At 39.3% G+C, this 22,021-nt stretch overlaps 1 protein-coding gene across 15 annotated transcripts in view; it reads left to right on the top strand.

Annotated features, from left to right (window-relative positions):
- The window catches only part of ARID1B (AT-rich interaction domain 1B), a 335,994-nt gene that overhangs the window by 185,953 nt on the left and 128,020 nt on the right, over positions 1–22,021 (top strand). For 10 of the 15 annotated variants that reach the window (XM_055810908.1, XM_055810914.1, XM_055810905.1 and 7 more), the window contains exon 5: positions 2,047–2,088. The exons of the other annotated variants lie outside the window; for them this stretch is intronic. In XM_055810908.1, the coding sequence (XP_055666883.1) occupies positions 2,047–2,088 (42 nt within the window). The remainder of the gene's footprint in view (positions 1–2,046; positions 2,089–22,021) is intronic. 15 annotated transcript variants of the gene reach the window in all.

Below are 22,021 nucleotides of genomic sequence, written 5' to 3'. Positions count from 1 at the left end.
CAGAGAAGGGACCCCGCGACACGGAGAAGGCTCCAGTTTTCCTAATGAATCTCCACAGCTAGTGTAGCAGAGTAATAAACATTAATGGGTCTGGAGGCAACATCTAGGGGGTGTGACTGGCGCAATCCTGGATAGAGAAAACTTGAGTGAGTTTTGAACAAGATTGCACTTGGGGTCTGTCTAGTTACAGGAGTTGGATGTTGTACCAAAACAGTAAGCCTAGTAAAAATGAGCATCCACAGTTTAGATGGGGGTACCACATCAACCCTAACCAGACTGCTTCAGGTGTTGGAATGACTTTTTTCAGAAGTCTTGAGCATCTGAGTAGGGCACTGTATTGTGACAGGCAGTCATAGTTACTTCCAATCCAGTTGCTGATTATTCTCTTTTTGGCCCTGGGCAAGTCACTTAACCCTCTGTCTGTTTCTTCATCTGTAAAATATATTATGGATATTTATCAGTCTCACCAGGACTGATTGTTTAATATTTATAAAGTGCCTAAAGGATTAGAAGCTTAATATAAGTAGCTAATACATATCATTTTAGATTGATTTTATTTACTTGGGTTTTTTTTTTTTCTACCTCCTATTGAATGAGATACTATTTTGTAGCCTCTTACTGCCATTCCTAATCAGCTGGACAGGTCACAATTGGATAACTTCAGGTTCATTTTCTTCTTTTATTCCTAGTTCCTATAAACGCTTTATTCCCTCCCCCCCCCCCCCCTTTTTTTTTCCCTCCCTTTTTTAATTTAGAGATGAAGAGATACCATATGTTGCTAGATCATGACATAAATATATTTAAGTGCTGCCGTCATTGTTAGTTTATCAGCCTTTCCATTATAAACCCTCTTGTTCAGGGGTTTATAACTCTGGCATTATAACGTGCTTCAGGCTGAAACTTGACATTCATTTTTTTTCCCTCTTGATTTGCTTTAAATCCTTCACTCTTCTTAAGTTAAACTGGAGATTAGATACATTAGTTATAGTTATACTAGTTGTATAAATTACAATGCAGCAGTAGGCATTTTAAATAGGATGTAAATCACAGAAATAGAGACTTTCCTAGTTGTTAACTGGGAGCCTGGGAGTAGAAAACTGGGATTATTTTCCTGAGCGTGTCCCTGGCTTGGCATATGACTACTAAGAAATTATTTAACCTCTTTCTGCCTCTCTCTTCTGCCTGTATATTGGGATGATGACATTTCTTATTTCACTGGTGTATTGGGAAGCTTAATTAATTAGATTTCATAAAAGCACCGAGATTCTCAGGTGACAGGTGCTGAAGTGTGAAGTATTTTTAAGGAGTCTGATGAAAAATCAGTGTGTCTGTTGCCTGTTGTCCCACATTAGCGAACATCAACTCTTAGAGCTGTGTGGTATGTGGCAACCAGCAAGGAGCTGGATATGAAGCACCACTAGATGACCGAGCAGCTTGCTTTCCTCAAGCTTCCAAACATTCACTGTATCTTGCACCCGGCTAGTCTTGGCCTTTGCCTGGGGATTTTTTATTCCCCAAGTTCTACTTTATCAAAGAATTTGGTATGCTCAAGGCAGGACAGGAGCCTGCAAGCAAGACCTCTTCTGCAGTTTCCCATCAGGACTGTTCCACTTGGTGCTGGTGCAGGGGTTACCCAGCCTGGTTAGAAGATAATAGGAGGGGAAGAGTTCAGATTCAGATCTTTCCAGCCTGTTTTTACAGGGAGATTGTGTTGTGCTCGGGCAGCTTTTTGGTGTAGCCAAAACTCCATATGGAGAACAGTGTTTCAGCCATAGTACAGTAAATTCTGGGACACTGACAGGTACTTTTCACGTCGTTTCAGTTAAGAAACCTTGTTTGTGCCTTGAGGGATATTTTTGGAGTTTCCTCCCTTGAGGATTTCTTTTGTCAGCTGTTAGTTCAGAGTGTCCTACTCTTTTCTAGGGTTGACCCAAACTGGCATCTTCATTTACAGATCTCTTTGCCTGGACTGTGGTGCTGTGCTCAGGAGAGAGAGGGTCTTGATGGTGGCTAAATTAGAAATTATCTTTCTCCTTATAATTTCAGGTTGAAGTCTTGGCCTCTGAGGATGCTACATTTGGACACAAGGTGTGTAGTTTGATGCAGTTTTGTTATATAGGTCCCATCAATTTGTATTACTGGATGTGAAGTCACAGATGACAGTTTTCAACCTGAGAATGGAGGAGCCTGTGACTTGCATCCATTAATTCAGAAACTTTCCCTTACATGTGGTAATCTGAGAATGACACACAGGCTGATTTAATCCTGTTATTTGGTATAAAACCTGTGAGCAAATTTTACTTACAGAAGCCCATGTGGAAACATGGACTATCAGCTTTGTAGTAAATTCTAAGATTGGACTTACCCAAATGCTGGATTTGGTTTTGTTCCATAGATTTGCAGCTCAAAAATTACAGTTATCTGCTTTGCAGTGTGCAGAGTAAGCCACTTTGCTCATAGTCCTTTTTCACAATGATTCTCAAGTAGAAAGTAGTACATTGAAAAGCTGCATCACCCTGTGTTCAATTGTAGATCCAATGTATGGCATGCAGTTTGCGTGTTGGAGAGACCATTTTATACCTGCTCTGCTAAATGAATGGGCTGTATCCTAGTTATTGCTGAAGTTTCTTTGGCCGGTGAACATTACGGTGATGACGACAGTTGAGCACTAATAGCGGATGATTTTAAGCAGGGCAGATTGTGTGTAGGCTATAACTAGTTAGCTAGGAAGAAAGTGGATGGGGAGGGGTAGAAGGAGATTGTAGGAGCAGTAGGCTAAATCATGACAATGAAGTTTCCTGCTGCTGAAGGCCCACATGCTGTGATACTACTGCAGGTGAGAAAATAGCAGTGCTGTTACTGTCAAGGCAAAAAAAAAAAATCAAGAAAATATGAAGTAATTTCTGTAGGTTTATATAGAATACAGTAAACAAAATTAACCAACAGGAAAAAAAAGCTTTAAAAGCACCTAAATATTCATGATGCCAGAATTTGCGTTATGTCTGTAGTGTACATTTTTATGTTGATGTGTGATAAAGTAATTTAAATAAATTCTTAAAAAACAGAACCACTCCAGTATTATTTAAGTAATTAACATATGGTAGTCTGCAGTATTTTCTGGGTTTTATTTAATACCCAGCATGCACACAGAATATTCATTGAATAGATAATGAACCTGGAGGGTCAGATCTTGTGAACTCATGTCCATAATCCTTCAGACTAGGTGGGTAAAAAGAAATATTGCTGAAGATTATTGTAGCAAATCATTCTCACAACTAAAACACTGTGGAGGAGGCATCTTGATTTTTTCGTCGCTAGACTTGCAGAGTGTTTTTCAGTCTTTGAGTCATCTTGATGGACATCCTTTGAAACGCCTTTTTATTACCAGAACTTCTAAGAATTTTCTATTACTAAGCTTCAGTTTTACAAAACCGAACCAGTACTGTTGTCAGCTCTTAACATCATCCTTCAGAGTCCCAAGCAACTTTTCTGTAAGATTTAGCTTCAGAACCAACAAGGTCTTTTTACTTTCTTAAAATAGTAGCTTTACATAGGGATGTCGTGTACTTTTTAATTAATAAAGAATAAAAGTGAATGTATCATTCCGAATTTGTTGATCCCAGAATTAATTTTAGCTGTCTTTTTAGGCATGCAGTGAAAGCCCTTTCTTTCCTCCTCTCCTGTAAGAAGTGTTTTCTTTACTGTCTGTCTCAATGACAAATGAATGTCAGTGTCTCTGTTACATTAACAAATGAGTTGGTATGCCCACGGAGAAGACATATAAGCCCAATATTTTTAATGGGGAAAAAATTAATTCTGTAAATTAGAAAATAAGTTGGTATTGTGAGTAGCAGATAATGAAGTTGAGAAGGATGTAAGACTCGGAGTTCGCATGATGTAATGCTTTCCTTGATACCAGCTTTTAGCCTGAATTTCCCTCCAGGTCTGTCAGAGACTGTTGAGAGGTCTATCTTTACGGTTCTGCATCTAGCATATGCTTCGGCTTGAAATACTGTAGGACCCCTCTGTATGCATAAGCGGAAGCATAATTCGCTGCAGGGGATGACTCTTCTTCTGACTGTATCCATTCCACCTGTCCTTAGACACTTACCACTTAATTTTAGGCTTGTTGACGGGCTGTGTTGCCTGTAGATGTTAGAATACTGTTTTTAAAAAAGGATATTTCTAGACTGCTGAAAGAGCTTACAATGTTATCTGTTCGTCTTAAATTCTCTGTGGTTTTAGTCTCATGGTAAATACGTATGCTGGCAGCGAATGGGGCTGTTTCCCAGGAAAATACTCTGAATGAGGCAGCAGAACATCGTTCAGCTTCCCTGTAGTCGTCATCGGTGAAGTGATCTGGCTGATGGAGTCTGCCCCTTGAATAGTTGTCTTTGATGCTGATAAGTCCGTGTAGAAATCGGCTAAAGGATGTTTTGATGCAAAATATGCATATTGATTTGGACAAAATAATTCTTATTTTTTAAAATAAGATAAAAGCTATTGTTTCACACTGTCAAAATATCCAGGGAAGAGGCACCTTGAAGTACCAAACCTTATCTTTACTCCATAAACACAGAGCAGGTGCAAATTGCAGACCGTTAACAATAGTCCTTCAGAATGTTCCCTCCACCTCACCTTTTTAATAATGACAGTCTTCCCAAAACAGAGATAGAATACAAGGCATTTATTGGAGTAAAAATGACATCTCAGTATGATTTTTTTTTTCCATTTTGTGCACATGTAAGACCAGTACTCTTTAATAGGCCATGAAAATTTAAGCGGTTTTTCAATCAGTTGAAATACAAGTTATTGTTTGACAAGTATAAAGATGCACAGATTTGACAACATTGCTGTCCGGACCTTTCCTTCCTTTGGTTGACTAGTAGGAAGCAAAGCCATTCGGCTTTCTTTACAACTAATTTTATAGGAGGAGGAAGCTGTTAGCATGCTGTAACAGCTTTTTTGAAGACGGTAAGCTTGGTGTTCAGTTTAATTTACACATGCATTTGCGTATATATTTGTATGCATGCTTGTTTCTTAAAGAAAAGAAAAAACAAAACCATCAAGCTTTTGACTGCTCCTTCTGTTTCAGTATTTGGAAGGGTTGTGCTATATGCGTGGTTGTGTATGGAGGGATGTAGGGAAGATGATCACCTAGCAAATCACAAACAGCTGATCAGGGAGCTAGGATGGACTTAACAGTTACACCTGGTCCATTCAAAGTCTGCTAAGTATGAACTTAGATACATAATAAGTTTCTTGAAAACCACAGTTGCCAAGAAAGTAACATAGAATAAGAGAGGATAGATGGAGTGGTATCTGCCCAAGTCTGTAGTCAGCACACAGGAATGTATTTCAAAGTTGGAAACTCCTTCAGTAGCATTAATCTTATTAAAGCCGAATGATGACGTGTAAAATACTAACAGTGCCAATTTATTTTGTGTTTGTTTTAGCTGGAATAGGAAGATCCATTTTAGCAGATGGGACCAGTGTTCCCAGATGGTAGAGAAAATTAGGAGGGATACAAAGATGCAAAAAAGAAAGGCAAAAAGAATAAAGTGCACAGAGCAGAAATAAGAGGTAAAAGGTTTAACCGTCTTGAATGATGCTGATTTAAACACCAAGGCAATGAACAAATAAAAATAATGTCTTGAGTTGTTTAAATCCTCCTAAGAGGTTTAGATGCTCAATTTCCACTAGAACATTTTAATCCCTGAGGTAGAATTGAAGATCTTAGTCAGAAAGGTTGGTTATTATATAAAGATTTAACCCACATTTTATTGTTGTAGGAGTCACATATTGGCATCAGTTGGAATTCCGGTGTCAAATGCAGTATCACATACTCCAGACAGGCTGCAGTTGGTGTCTGGCCCTACCTTCAGAATGAGATGCTTGATTTTTTTTAAATATTTGTGCTCAGTTTACTCTCCTGTCCCTCCCTTTCCCTAAGGCTTTTACTGTCAGCATCTACCTGACCCAAATAATGTAGGGTAGAGGAGGCTTCATTCAGTTAAGCAGGGTGAGATCACCTCGTGTCTAAACCTGTCTGTGGACGTGTGAAGTGCCATAAGCTCTGTTTGCAGAGACGGTGCAGCCCGCCTACCGCAGCTAATGCCGAGTTGCAGTGATCGCAGCTTAGTGCAGCATTAATATAAATAAGTTTGTTAATGGCAGTCCAGCAGCTACATGTCAGAAGGCTCACAACTTTGTGCAACAGGAAAAGAGACACTTATGTTCCCACAGTGGGGGAGCTCCACCAAGAACAGGACTCTCTTACTTGGTAGTGAGCTTTAATCCTTCCATTGTGTGTCTTTTTAAGCTGTGTTGTGATGTAATTGGCTTAATCATTACTATTATGTTGCTTTGCACAAGTTAAGATTGTAATTTGACATATGGAAATAGATGGCAACTGGATTAGTGATTTGCAGGTGTCATTTAAAAATGGGGCAGGGAAGGAAGCCTGTTCATATTTTGCAAGTGGCGTGTTTGCTAATGTACAGAGGCAGAATTAACTACACAACTGCATCTCGCGCTGCCTTGAAGTAGGAGCGAGCTTCACCTGTTCGTTTCTGGGACTGTACTGATGGCGTTGAGGAAAAAGAATCTCATTCCCGATGGATGTGTTCACTTGTAGGAGTGATTTTATGTTTCCTTTGCAGAAGACAAATACAGGAGAAATGCTTTCTCTTTGATCGAGAAATCAGCATAATGGAGACACAGCTCTATTTAAGAAATGCAGCAAGGGTGGTATTTCTGATGTGGCTGTGTCTGCGCGGTGGAGCTTTCAGCATTGTTCGTGGAACTAGCCGTATTCTTGTTCTGTGACACAGCATAAAGCAATGACCTTGTCTCCATAATTTAGTAACTGTGGAAGTTGTTGAAGTAATCTATTCCTAAGTCTTTTTAAGTATGTGCTGCTGTGATGCAATTTTAAAATGTTTTTTCTCTGATGCAGGGTACATGGTTTTAAGAATCAAGTATGCTTAGGACTAAAATATCTTTTTTTCCTCCCCGACATGATACGTTTTCTTGAGTTTATTAAGATTTTTTTTCTTCTTCTTCTTCTTTCCTGCACCTTGCAAATGCTGCTTTTTTGCAACACTGAGTAAACCAAGGTGTATCTTCTGTAGCCCATTTATTTTCACGGTCCCAGATAACCAGAAGTTCAAATCCTGAGGGGTAGTTCAGCTACACGGTGTAGCTACGTGTCAGCTTCCTGGTTTGAAGCATAGGACACCAAAGAGAATACATTTGGTGTCTGACTGTGAGTTATGACTGTGCAAATCTAGAAGGAAACTGTTGTTCTAGTGGTACCTGTAACACGGAAGCCTTGAGCTGCAAGATGGAGATGCCATTGGAGAAAGCATGTTCTCAAGATATTTTTTTTTAATTTGTATTAGCTTTATTTCAGCAACATAGTACTTACTTCTTGGAAAGAGGGAGAAAAGAAGCCATTGAAAGAAGAAAAAGTAGACATTAAAATTTTTTTTCTTTCAATGCCTTGTTTTAAGACTGCTTTCTTTTGTTGAAGACTCTAAGCAGCCTCTGCTCCTGCCATCTGGTGGTTGCTAATAAAAGTTGCATCCTCAAAGCCAAATTAAATTGTTTTAAAGCCAATTAATCCTTTTCAGAAGAGGATGTTTTCAAGTGTCTGAATTACCTCTGTCTTGATATGTTGACACTTGGAGTGTCTATGTGTGTGCTTAGTATATGGGAAAATATAGATAAATGAATTCTCATTTACATCTGTCAGTGCGGTGTTGACTTAGGTAGGAATATGGGGGTTGTAAATAAGTTTTTGGATTTGTTTCAGCTTAGAAAAAAAGAGATACTCATACTAGCCTCCAGTAACTTCTGTTTCACTGCTCAGAGCAGAGTTAGGATTACGTGTTTCCCCAGTTATGTTGTTTTCTTTGTGGAGTTGTTTCACCTGAGGCGTTCAGATGAGTACAAGGATTTTCCAACCTTCTTTCTTTGAGTCATTTTTAAAGCTGTGTTTTAGGATTGCTGAAGTCTTTCTGAGTGCCCTCTGTGCTGTCTTAAGAGTAGAGAATGGCATTCTAGCACGGAATGAGGCGCTCTTTTAATATGCTTAGGGACCCTTTGCAGATGTTTCAAAGTGTTTTGAAGTACTTATGACTAAATAGCAGCGAGTTAAACAAGTTTGTGCCTGGACCTGTGCATATTGCTGCTATGTTATTCGGGACAACCTGAGAACATGCGAAACCAAGCAATTGTTATAAAGTTTTAGAAATTTCATCTATGTAATCAATAGTTCTTAATGTCTGGTAAGTTTAGTCTCAATAAATATCTCTGTGGTTTGGGGGTTTTTTTTGCCCGATTAGTTTTATAAAAATTAAGAGGCACACAAAGAGATTTAGAGCCGCAAGTTCCTCTCCATCCATTGCACACACCTGACTGTGGTCCAGCTTTGTCCTGAGTTCTGCGGGCTGTAGAGGAGCGTATCTAAGCACCTTGAGTATGGAGGGTGAAATCAAACAAGAGTGTTGTACCCCATGAAAAGCCATTCCAAACAACACCTGCTTGTTGTGGTACCCCACTCCTCACACAGCTCACTCCTACTTCCCCTATAGAGAGGATTTGAAAGCAGTGTAGGAAGATGGAAAAAAGTGAGCACTTAGACGTCCTAATGCCCTCTTGTGCAGTAGAGGTGGATCTGGAGAATTCCAAAACAGTCTTGCATGAAGGAGAAAAGATTAAATGATACAAAGACTGTGTGTGTGTGTGACTCCTCTTAGCTGAGAACTCCCAGATGTGAGAATGTCAATCCTTGCTGGATAAATGGCGTCGTAACAGTTGTTCTTTCCTCCTTGTGCCCTGTAGCCCACACTCCTGGACTACAGTCTCAGGAAGGACGAGACAGGGCAAGGCTTTAAAAAGGAACTGTCCCTTTTAGCAGTGTCCCTGTGTGGATACAGCATGTTAGGCTTTCCTGGATATTCCCTTAGTTCCTTTCTTTCTAGTGACCCAGGCTAGCAATAAATACATGTTTAATGCTCATGTTCAGCATGAAGCATCTCATGATGCTTGCAGAATAAATACTGATGGCCTCAGGGTTAGACTTAGGCAGTCTGCATGGGTATGTGGTAACATTGGTTTTACAAAGCTCCCAAACGCTCTGTGGCAAGCTGGTGTGAGGCTGGCTGGTGAACATAGTGCTCTCCTCAGCAACCTAGGACACGGCTGTCCTGTGGTTTGTCCAGCACCCTACAGCCAGCTGGGATTAGTGCTAAAAACATGTAAACTGCTAGCTTTTTTCCTGCATAATCTCTACTTTTGGCCATACATAAGCATATTAAACAGCCTTCATCTCTAGTACCATGCAGTCTGTTATCAGGCTGTGGATGGGGTCACGCTTCAGGTTTTTATGCAAGTTTAAAGCTCCCACCACCTTTCAGAGAGTACCAGGGGGCAGAAATCAGTGTGCAGTTTTCGGAAACAGAGGCATATGCAATTCAAGGCAAGTGTTCTGTATTTGCTCAAGTGGTGCCTGTAAGAAGGTTTGACAACTGGTTTTGCTTTTCTGATTTATGAGTTTCCCCTCTTTGGGCAGTTCTGTGCCGATTTAGGTTGCCACTTGGTTGAAATTAACTGCTGCAACCTTGAACCACTCACCTCTTGTGGCAGCAGAAGCAGCAGTCCATACTTGCCCCTGCTGCTTTTTTGAAGAGGGGGTCTGTAGTATGGTTTGCCCTTTCCAAACTCCATAGAAATGCTAGGAAAGTGCAAACTTTGCTACCACTTCTGTGGCAGGAACATGCATCACATTGAGGGTTTGACTGAACCTGCCATTTCACACCAATCACTATGATGCAGCAATAGAATTTACCACCAAAAAAAGAGAATTGATTTTCTTAGTCTGCCTTTTGTTAACTCTCTTCATGTTAAACTGGTGGGAGCCCTTAGGTGGCCTGAGTCTGGTGTGCCTGAGCTGGCTGCCCAGGTCTGGCTGAGTCTGCTGCTCCCGGTCCTCCCTCCCTCCCTCAACTGCCTCCTGTCAAGATGTAACTGGGGTGATGCTTGCCTGATAAGGCAGGTCCTTTACAGTTCTGTGTGGCCCCTTTGTTTTATGGGGCTGGTTTGAACTTTGAGGGAGTATCATATTTACCAAGAAGTCATCTAACAGTCAGAACACAATGTTTGCTTGTAAATACCTGCACATTTTAAATGAATGTTAAGGCAGGTGGTCTCTTTGTTTAGGGGTGGGAAGAGGGCAGGACAGAATATTTGCAAATAGTTTGCTGTTTCTTCTTGATTAGGAGAGCAGGTTAGACCAGATTTCTTTTTCTTCTGTAAATTCTACCTGATTGCACAACTGGTGAGACCAGAACTGCTCCCTCCAGCAACCAACCCCACCTTGCTACAGGAAGCATGCTCCGATTCATACTGCAACTTAAAAAACAACAACAAAGAAGCCACAAATATTTTTTTATACTACTGTTCATTTGTTTGCTTTTTTTTTTTTTAATAGCATTCTTCTTTTAACAGCATGAAATACATGTATAGAAAAAGATTCAGATTTCTCCTGTGTAGCTGCTCCCCCTGATTGCATAGTCGGCTTGTTAAAACTAATACTAGGTTTGAAAATTACGAATTGCAAAGAGGAACGTGAGAAAGTTGTTGGGTAGACAGATGTGATTTAGGTTTTCATTTCTCCTTTTTTTTCCCTGAGACAAGGTCAGGTGTGTATCATGCTTCAGAGCTGTGCTTTGCTGGAAAAAGGGTTGTTGACATGTCGCAGATTTCAAAGAGAAAAAACAATGGCAATAATGCAGGATCTTGGGCTTTTTACTGAATGTACATTTCTTCTACAAAAAACATTGCTTTGTAACTTTGAAGCTTCAATTATTCCATTGTTTTTTAAGAATTCTTCTTGTGGGATAGGGTTTTCTAATGAATTGGGATTTTGATGGATAATTTTATTGGATTAGAATGACACTGGGAAGTCCTGTTTTTCAAGGTCATTTCTTTGATTTTCTTGGTGAACAGTTAATTATACAGGGCCTTGGTATTTTCTTACATAGGAAGATAAAGATTACAGATGGTTTTCACACTATTGCAATGCTTTAAATTGTTTAATATTGTAGACGTGTAGGTTATTGTGATGTATCTCTAGTGTAACGATCGGTGTGTTTTTTATGATTTTACTACTAAGTGCTTGCTACTACCTGAAATAGAAGGCAGATGGATTTACAGTCTCTTTAGTAAAATTTGTTTTAACATTTTAATCTGAAGCAATGTAAGCATCATTCGTACTGTTCAATTTAATGTGACTGTCTATTTTCATTCCGCTGGCTGATTTCCCCTCCCTTTATCAAGATCTGTTTGAATCTCCCCAAGCCTCCTGTGAAACTTCCTCGCAGTGTTATTCCTTGTGTCAGAACCAATGTACCAATTACCTTGTAAATGTAATCTATATCTAGAGCGGGTTTCAACTTCAGTCCTTGTGCAAGGGCTGTGCTCCGATGGAGGGATGTCTACCTTAAAAACACTTAAGGGAAGAGCAGTTAGAATACATACTGATTTAAAAATTAATAAATGTATTTAGAGAAACGTGTTAACTGCTGTTTATGAAAGAAAGCAATGAAGTGAATCGTGGAACTGGCTTTTGTCACATCTAAGTAACTAAATATCATTACAGCACATAGGATTGCGTGCAGAAGCTTTACAGTAATGTAGGTATGGCTGTTTATATGCTTATTAACCTGTAGTTTTTTAGCTGTGATGTGTGCACAGTGCTGCCAAGGTCAAAGTTATTAAGCTGCCCCAAATAGTACTGAGGGAAGGAATTACATTAACTAAAGCTTTCTAATTTTTTTGAAGTAAACATTTTTTTTAACCAACAGTATTGTGGAAAAGGATCTTGAAGGAGAAATTTGGGGATGCTGGGCTTGGAAATGGCATGAAATAAAGGAAATTAAATAGGATTAGAACTGGTGTTTTTGGTGGAATAAATGTTGAAGATGATGGTCACAATACTCTTAGGATCCTGTGTGTTGCCAGGCTTAGTTATACAAGGGTTTGAAAGTGAGAAGTTCAAACTTGATACAGTGAGCAAGGGAAAGCTAATGGAGCACATTAAAAATGCAAGCTGACCTAGATATACTGTTGAATGGTGCCATGTGGTGTGCAGCTTTACATGGCAGGCTGCAGCCTTGACCAGAATAAAGCTAAAAAAGCTGAAAATACTGCACTGTTTACAAGTCCAAAGAAAGGACAGAAGAATTAGCCCATCATGTAATATTTTATATAGGTGACATTGCTTTTTCACTGGGAAAAGAGCTGCTGATTTCTGTGAAATGTATATGACATTTATTTTAAAAAAAACTACAGAAATTACTTCCAGGGAATGCTTAATATACATGCCCAATCACTACAAGTGCGTGTCTACTTTCTGCTTTCTTCTGTCTAAGCTACATGTACGCAGAACCCTGGAAGATGGAAGAAAAGTTAGTATTATGTTAAGAGTTAGTTATCAGAGCTGAATTCTTTCTTTCTGGAATGTGATGATATTCAGTATGGGAAAGGGTAGCAGAATCCAGCCATTAATCTATGGTACTTTAAATTCCAGATTAACAGAAGTCAAAGTAGCAGAAAACAGTTAATATGATATTATTTTTCAGATAATATTAAAATAGCTTTTAGCTTCTGTTTGAAACTTGAAGTCTTTCATTCTGTTGTTTAGACAGTTTTAACATGGAATTATTATCTTAGCTTATTTATAAATACCAAAAAAAGCTTACAGAGGAAGTGTTCACTTCCCCCCTACCTGCCCTTGCATCTGCCTTAGCCTCTGCTCAAACTGTACAAATGCAAGCATACATGATTGGGATATTACATATTTTTATAGGACTAGGAGGTTTAAAATTAGTCTTTTTTTTCCTAGGGCTGTAAGTTATAATGTGTTTTCAGTTGGTACAGTAATAATAAGAAAGGCTTGCATGTACCTGTGATGCATTTGATTCCTCCTTGCAGTGACTCATTGTGGATCTCTCTTACAGCTAAGTGCTTGTTCCTTGTGATCAGAGGAAAATGCTACACACCTTCTGCTTTGTGCCTGTTAAATTCAAGTTTCTATTGTAGGCAACATTACACAGCTATTTTTGAGAATTAAAGTGAGAAAAAACATCAAGAACAGTAACTGAAGTGAAAAACAAAAAAAGCCACTTTTCACCCCTCAGCCCTAATGTCATTTTTCAGTGCATTTCTGTTTTCATGCTTGCCTTGTCCAAATTTACAAATTTTTCTTTCTTCTTGTTCAGAGCACCTGTCTTTGATACCCTGTTGAAATTAGCAACCATAATGGTAGTTGCTCTTTTCTCTCTTCTGGAACCTAAATGATGCAGACCAACCTTTTTAAATCTTGTTATGTTAAACATAATGTATAGTTATATCCAGAACAGTATTTTGAGTTCAAGAAGGGATTGTTTTCTCCAAATTTGATACAATTTTTCCCCCTCACCTTTTTCATTCCCTAAGGGAATGGTCTGGAGAACAAAGTGTCCGTGTTCCTGGGAACAGAAATAGATTGTTCCATTCATAATTTAGTGATCTATTTCTGTTTGGCAAAGTTAAGCACATGCTTAACTTCAGGTCTGTGATTAAATCTCACTGACTCCAGTATGACTTAAATGCTTTGCAAAACTGTGGCTCTTATTGCCGTCTCACCATTGCACCATTCCTTCTGTCTTGTTACTCCTTTTTTTTTTTTTTTTTTCCCTCCACCCCCCACAACCCCCCGTCCTCTGCCGTGCTGCAAGTTGACTGTGCTTAGTGTCAGCAGTTTATGTTCTGCATGTTTAATGAAGGCCATGGCTCAGCTCGGCATAGCCCTTCCCCTTACGCTAACAGAATTTTGATAAATGAGACTTCCTTGTGTGGAGAGCTGAGAAGGGGCTTTGACAGGAAAAGGCAGGGCATGAAATCAGCAGGTGTCAGAGTGTGCAAATTATAGGCATTTTAAACCAAAAACAAAATAAATAACTTGTTATGACTCACTGTCTTCAAAATGTGTATCTTCCTATGAAGCACAAAAAAGGATTTAACAATACCCTACCAAAACAAAACTAAATTCAGCAAGCACTGATCTGAATCAAGATATTTCTGCCTTCCCTTTTGCACCATGTTCCCTGTGCCGACCACCTCAATCATCAAAGTGTGCTATATAAGCAATTGGATTACAGTCATCGTTGCTGAATTTAGCACATGGCAATACATTTCAGTGGTGGTTTATATTCTGTGTTGATCTAAACCATTAGAAATTCTCTATTTTATGCCCACTCAAGTTATTGACTGCGATAGAATAACAGAGGAACTAGTTTCACAGATGAAAAGAAACTGCCAGCAGATATTGGAAGGAAGGTTTTCAACTAAGGTACATTTCTGTGATCCTTCCTCTTTCAGTTCTATTTTCATTTCTCTGATACTGCTCACTGAGTTCCCCGCCACCATCACCTCTTTCAGTTTTTCTCCTTCATGCAGATGTAACTTGTTCAGTGACCGATCTATTCAGACTATACTGCTGTGTAATTTAAAAAAAACTTCTTGTGTGCTCGCATGCACCAGTGAGGTATTGGATTGTTGAAATAACATCAAACTCTTCACTGGAGATTATAATCTGACATGAATGATTGAAGGCCAGAAATGGATCCTGCAGACCTAAAACTGGAGCTTTTTTATTACCTTATCTAATGTTTCATAAAGGTTTCTGCAGCTGTGGTGGATTAGAGATTAATTGTTTTTATTGGAGAGATGAAGAGAAAGGACAGTTGGTATGGTTATAATAATTAATAAATAACACAGTTAATTACTGTGCTGGCTCTCCAGTATGTTCAGAGATTAATTTAAATCAATTTGTGCTCGCTTCTATTAAAATACTCAAAACTGTATTTTTATACACACACACATACAAATATAAAATGTATATACATAGAGCTGGGTATTTAAATATATATGTTTAATTTTATTTCTTGTATATCTATGTTTAATTACTTACGGTTTTTCCCCTTTTTTGGCAGCATTTTTGCATGGCTTGAAAGCAGGGATAACTGCAGACCTTGTAATTTTTTCATAAGCTGGTTCATGCCACACCTGTGTGCCAAATCTTCCTGTAATGTCTGCAAAGAGCGTCTCAGGATTTTCTTGCTCACCTGCCCCTGCCCTCCTTCCCTCCTGTCAGCCAGTCGGGACCCCTCTGCAGTTGGGAGAAGCTTGGGAGTTGCACATGATCACCCACTGGCATATTCTGGTGTACAACTTTTCTCTTACAGAGAGTATATTCTTTCTTAAATATTAAGATACACGCTTTATTCTAACACCTTCTCATCCCAAATTTGTATTTAAAAAAGAAAAAAAAAGATAGAGGTTTTTTCTTTTCTTCAGACATTTTACAGCAAAGCAACTGCAGTTGCACAGGCAGTGGCTTCCAACAGTAGCTGTAGACTTCAGGCTATATTGTACTTGCTCCATATTTTACAGTGTAACTTGTAATACACCCTGTTCAAACCCTGAATTGCAATCTCTTAGCCCTCCTTGCTCACAAAGAGTATTTACAGGCTCGACTGGGAGGTGCTGGCGGCTGGATGGCGGGCAGGCAGAATTCATGATTCCTGTAAATCGCAGCCAGAAAAGGCTCTTCCACAACATATGAGCAGGCCTCTCAGGCCACCTTCCACTAGACCAGGTTGCTCAAAGCCCCATCCAGCCTGGCCCTGAACACTTCCAGGGATGGGGCATCCACAGCTGCTCTGGGCAACCTGTTCCAGTGCCTCACCACCCTCACAGTGGTGAATCTGAATCTCAACCCTCTTTCAATTTAAGGACATTCTTCCTTGACCTATCACTATGTGCCCTTGCAAAGAGTTGCTCTGCAGCTTTCTTGTAGGCCCCCTTTAGGTACTGGAAGGCTAATTTGAGGCTTCCCAGGGCCTTCTCCTCTCCAGGCTGAACAACCCCAACTCTCTCAGCCTGTCTTCACAGGAGAGGTGCTCCAGCCCTCTGATCATCTTCATGGCCCTCCTCTAGACTTGCTCCAACAGGTCCATGTCCTTCTTATGTTGGGGGCTCCAGAGCTGAACACAGACCTCCAGGTGGGGTCTCAGGAGAACTATCTCTTTTCTGCATTTGAGAGTGAAACCTTATTTGTTTTGCCTTAAAATGTAGGGAGTTGGGTGAAGAATGGCTGTTTTTTAATTCCTTCATTACTAAACCCCAGTAAGTGAGGCCAAAGAAGGTTTCCATTCACGCACTGCCACTTACTTCCTTCAGACTACTAGACAGAATTAAATCTTCAGTCCAGAAGAGAAATGTTTCAAAAGTACGTAACACGTTCTTTTCGTAGGAATTCCTAAAATATTAGATTTATCTTCTGAAATAATTACAAATAATTATGAACAACACTTTATATGGTATCACCAGGTTCTTCTTTTTTTTTCTTTCCTGCTGCAGCTATTGCCACAGGGTTTTTTTGTGAATCTTTACTGTGAATATACATTTTAGCAAAGAGCATTGCTCACTAAGATTTGGAGATTAGTTTATGGTATTTTACTGTGATGTAAAGTAATTATACTCTAAACTATGACAGACAGTATAATTTGGAGATTGCATTCCATACATACCCTTCCATCATGTTCTGGCAAAGGCCAACCTTCTGCTGAATCTGATAAAATAAAAATTTCAAATCCCAAATGTGCACACGCATAAAAAACAACCATACTGAGGATGCCGGTCACTTCGCGGCATTGGTCACGATATTGGGCGCTTTACCTTTACACCATCAGAATGCAAATTATTATGTGACAAACTGCAGCATTAACCTTACCCCTGGGGGAGCACTGGCTTCTCCCCAGGAAGCCTGCGCTCTGGGGGAGCTTGGTGCCACAGCTCTGGTGAGGCCAGGGAGCCACACTGGGCAGTACTAATGGTTAAGGTCCTGCTTAACCTTACATATGCCAACAGCCCTCAATTATAGAGGGCTTTTTCAGATGCAGAGTTAAGTGGAGCCTGAAGTCTCCACAGAACTGGAGGCCACAGCTGCAAAATCTGAAATGAACTTTTCGTGGGCCCCAGTTGATTGCTATTGCTCCTCAGCAGAGGAGAAGGGTTAGGCTTCTGGTCTTTCCACTGGCACATCTTTAAGGTTAAAAAAAAAAAAAAAAAAAAAAAAAAGGAAAAAAAAAAAAAAAAGGAAAAAAAAACCCCAACCTATGAGGTATGGACAGGTTTCCAGATCTTTCTCCTGGTTAAAATTGTCTCTTCTTACTCTAGTCTTGCACTTCCAATTTTGCTCTGTAAAGTTATTTGAGTTCAGCATGTTCTAATTTAGAAGTGAAAGATGGTTTTTGCTACACTCAAATACATGCGATCATCATAGCGCAGTCTCCTTGCATACTTCAGCAGACTCAGCCTGTCTCACTGCAGGGCTTGCTTCCCTCAAGGCTCATCTCTTCTCCATGTTTTGATAAGGAGATGAAAGGTGCAGAGAAGGGCTGGTGTTGAATGGAAGTTCATTGTCTTGTTCTTTGATTTATCCCCTTATCTAGATGTAGAATATCTTGCACCTAAATATTTTAGTAACTTAGGGGAAAGAACTGTGAAGTAATACGTTTTTCTAAATTTAATTTTCCAAATGCCAACAAGCTCAGTACATTCTGGGACATGTAACCTCAAAGCACCGAGAGTGTGAGCGAGCCACTCGACTGTGTGAGTTAATCAAACACCAGTTGGTAGACTGAAGTGTACACATTTGCCTATGTACACTTGTATATGACAGTTGGTCTGGAAGAGAGTGGATTTGCTTTGCTGGAAAGATGTTCAGTAAAGGTAAATAGGACCATTTTGGCATTCAGGCTAATCAGTTTAAGAGCAGGTTGCCTTGTTTCTACAATTGGTTTTGCCCACTTGTCATTTTATTATTAAAAAGACCAACAATCAAACGAAAGCAAGAGGCACCCCCAAATAACAGGAAATAAGGTTTGGATGCAGTGTTATCTGTTAGTATTTCAAAGTTCTGGCTCCCCACTGTGCAGCGAAGTTTGTGCTAGAAAGTGTAAATGGAAAAGCTGAGTTGGGTTTCTGTCAATTTTCAGATTCTTTATGCATACACACTGAATTTTCATGTTTTCATTGAGAAGGTCTTGCAAAAGACTTACGTATATAAAGTTCTGACTGTGTTTCTATTGGTATATATTGAGCTGTACATGCTCAATTGGAAGTAACAAACCCAGAGATTTCCTATACCTTGGGTCCATTTTGTGTGTACCAGCAGTATGAATAGCAGTAATAGTAAACTCTTCAGTGAAAATAAAATAAGCCTGAAATTGTCACTGTAGATTGCCCACAGCTCTGCTTGTTCCTTATGTGTCACCACCGAGCTGTAAGAAAGAACATAATAAGTTTAAGAGGAGTATTGCGGGTGCCAGTCTTCAGAGTTTGCAAAGGACTGTGCAAACCCTTGGTGCATGTCTCCATCCCAACGGTGGCCCCTGCCATAGTTGAGCAAAGGAGAACAGCTCCCATTTTCAAGTCATAGTGCAACAATGGAAAGACAAGTTTTTAAAATGAATTTTGAAAGTTAGTTTGGTATATGAAATATATTCAAAATCGGATTGTGGTGTTTCTGGGCTTCAAACTGCTTTACTTTATAATAATATATAAAAAATATGTTTCTCTAGTAAATTGCCATTAAGTAATTATTGCTAAAGCGATTACAAATGGTTTCTATTGTTACAAACATACGATCTTGCAAATCAGAAAGAAAGCAGTATTTTAAAACAGAATCTGTTTTAAAGGGGATCTCTGTTAGGTTTTTTGGTCTGTAGTTGTGTATCATCATCTCTGACTAAAAAATACTTGTTAATACCTGGAACCAGTCTGCAGTAAGATAGCTGATGTGATGAGCAGGTGGTGTAATTCCAGAATACTATTTGGACATTATCCAGGTTTTGCAATATTTTTCAGGGAGAGAGTCATAAAACTGTTTGTAATAACTCAATTTAAAGAGAATACTCTTTTGTGGCCATTCTCTGAATTCCGTCACTTTAATTTGTCTCATTTCTTTAACATTTTTTATAGAGGAAAACCATGGAAATTTTGCTAAACTGTCTCTAAGATGATGTAAGTTATTTAATAATGTGGATTTTGAAAGTCCTAGATAACCAAAGATTACATCATTTCCTTGGTATTGTACATATACTAAGAAGTGAAATAAGAACATGTGCCTGCTTTTGTTCGTGCACATATAGCAAGAGAACGAGAATAGAAATAGAAATAGAGCTGATTGCTTTCTATATATTTAGAGTAATTCTTGTGATAAAGGGAGCTCTAATCCCATTTTTGAGACCATATATGTTTTTCTTACAGTCTTTCAAGCAGTAACTAAAATGTAGAGTATTACGCTCTCTAATAAGAACTCAAAACAACTGCATTTTCTCTTGGATGGAAAACGCTGTTACTTTGGAGACACTTACATCCCTATGTTGTAGGTGTGGTTGTGCTGAAAGATTCATGGAAAAAATGAGGCATCATTCCTGTTAATGGTAGAATCCAGCTTGCATGGGAAGTCTTTTAAATTGAAAGAGGTTCCTGTTGTTTCCAGCCTTCCTTTTGGATTTGACAGTTTTGAGGCTGGAACATAATGCATATTTTTCCTTATTCTACCCCCACCCCCCAAGAAAGAAGGAAGAGGGAAGTGGGAAAACAACATTCTAGGGAAGACATTTATCCTTCCAGCTTTGTCTCGGTGCTTCTGTTTCACTCTGGGAAAGTGGTGACTGAGTGTTGCTACAACATTACATCTATGCAATTTATCAAAGCTTATGGGATTTTTACTTGGGTTACAGAAGGCTCATTAGTTGTCAAGTCAATTGAACATAGGTCATAATTATTATACTATTAGAGTGTTCTTGAAAAAGATAAATAAGCGTTAGGGCTGTAAGATCTTTCGGAATAAAATAGAAGTATTTTAATAAAAACGTTAGTATTTTAACATTCCTCAAGTTCTACAAAACAAATGCGGACCTGATTTTCAAGCAGTAGCACAAATTGTAGTACTACAGTGATGATAAAAGTTCAGTGATAAAGGGATACTGCTGCCTAACTTGTTAAACATAAACCAGTGCAGTTGTGAAGGAAGGGACTGCATTTCTGTCTGTCTCTCTAGGACTGTCCTTAGGACATGAAGAGTTTGCATCCAGGAGAGAATTGCTGTGTGACTAAACTTTGCAAACCTGCACACTTTCTGTAGTCTTTAAGTTCCAGTTTGAATAGTAGGTTATGGTTCCTTACTAACCATTTACTCCAGAGAATACATCTTCCCATCAGCTCTTGAATTTATCTTGCATGGCTTCTGCAGACCATTCTTTTGCATTCAAACACTGTGGTAATGTCCACTACCAGCAGAGTAATGTTCAGAGAAGCAAAGACTTAATTTACAGAACTGCCCATCGTCACGGTAGAGCTGAGATCAGTGATACACTCACGCTTCCCCCACCCCAGCCCTGCTATGCTTTTTTCTCTGATTATGATGTTGTATAGTTTATGTCTCTCTATTTTTGTAGTTTGGCAGACAGGCATTGTCCAAGAGTGTAAGAATGTGTCTCATAATGTGCAAGGCAGCTGCAGCATGTCACATTTGCACTTCCTAAACATCAACACAGAAATTCCCTTGCTGGATAGAAATTTGCATGCAGCTTGAAGGCATTAAAATACTGCGTCTCTAGGAAATATTGGTGGAACTTGATCCATTTATTGCTTAGAGATTTGTGGTCGTGGATGAAAGGAAATGCTGTTTCCGAAATTCAGTTGTTTCAAATAATGTAGATTTGGAAAATTCTGTTTAAGCTGCTTTTTTTGTTCCAGATGTTGGTGGAGGGGTTTGTATAGCATGTAGTTCTCCTTCCTTCTGAAGTTACGGGACCTTGTCTTAACAGCCACTGTTTGCAGAGCTGTTCATATTCCCTATGGAAAATGCTTATTTGCACATGATTTTGGATGTTGTTATTAGATGAATTATCCTTTTACCAAAAAGATTAACTATAATATGTGTCTGGATGTGCCATTAAGTAGGTGATATGCAAAACTTAGGCTAAGGTTTTGATTGGTATGTGTGATGAGCCTGCTTTTCATTTGCTTCCTTAGATCAGCTGAGGTCGGTCATGGTATAACATAATGTTGTACAATTTGAGCTGTGTGATTTTAAGGATCATCTCTGCATTCTTTAAATTAGATGCTACCAAGAGGTCCTTTGACAGGTGTTATTGCAGAAGGTGTTAACTAACCTGAGCTACTTACTAGCCACTACCAACCTTATAACAGATGGAAGTACGCTGCAGTAGTCCAGACAATCACAGATCATAGTTTAAAACATGGATTCAGTTTGAGTTTGAGCATCTGGGGTGCAAGTTAATGCTCTCTTGCCATTATTTTTCTGTAAAAGCAGGGAAGTGGTGAGGTAGACAGGTAGACCAGCCCTAACCTGCCCCAGCAAGGTCTGTTAGAATTTGGCTGTAAAAGCCCTTGGTCCCTAGAGGTAAAGCAAATCAGCAAAGCTGCTTGCACCTCAAAATACCTCACCAGTTCCTGGGAAGGCTTTCTATCACAGGCTGCCAAATCCTTCGCTTTTTGGCTTTGCTAGATGTATCCATTGAGAAAGCAGGGGGACTTGCATACTTCTGCAAAATCAGATTTGGTCTTAGCCTGCTTCTTCACAGAGAAGTTATTAATTTCATGAAGTTGGATGTTGCTGTTCAAGAGAACAGAAAGATAAAGAAGAGCAAAAGCAGAGCAGGTGCATTTCTTAGTGCAGGGTGATGCAAAGGGCAGTGTTGGCGAGGCTTCTTCAGTGATGCTGTGCTTCCCTTATATTGCAGAAATGAGGAAACCTCTTCTCAATAGCTATTGAACATTTTTTATGAGCAGTAAATACACTGCAGAAAGAAAAGCAATGTCTGTAGGGCTTTATAAATGTTCCTGTAACAGCATTTAACTTAGTGGTTTTTTC

The sequence above is a fragment of the Falco peregrinus genome, chromosome 7 (assembly GCF_023634155.1).
Source record: "Falco peregrinus isolate bFalPer1 chromosome 7, bFalPer1.pri, whole genome shotgun sequence".
Taxonomy (NCBI): domain Eukaryota; kingdom Metazoa; phylum Chordata; class Aves; order Falconiformes; family Falconidae; genus Falco; species Falco peregrinus.
This window is presented reverse-complemented; position numbering and strand designations above follow the sequence as displayed.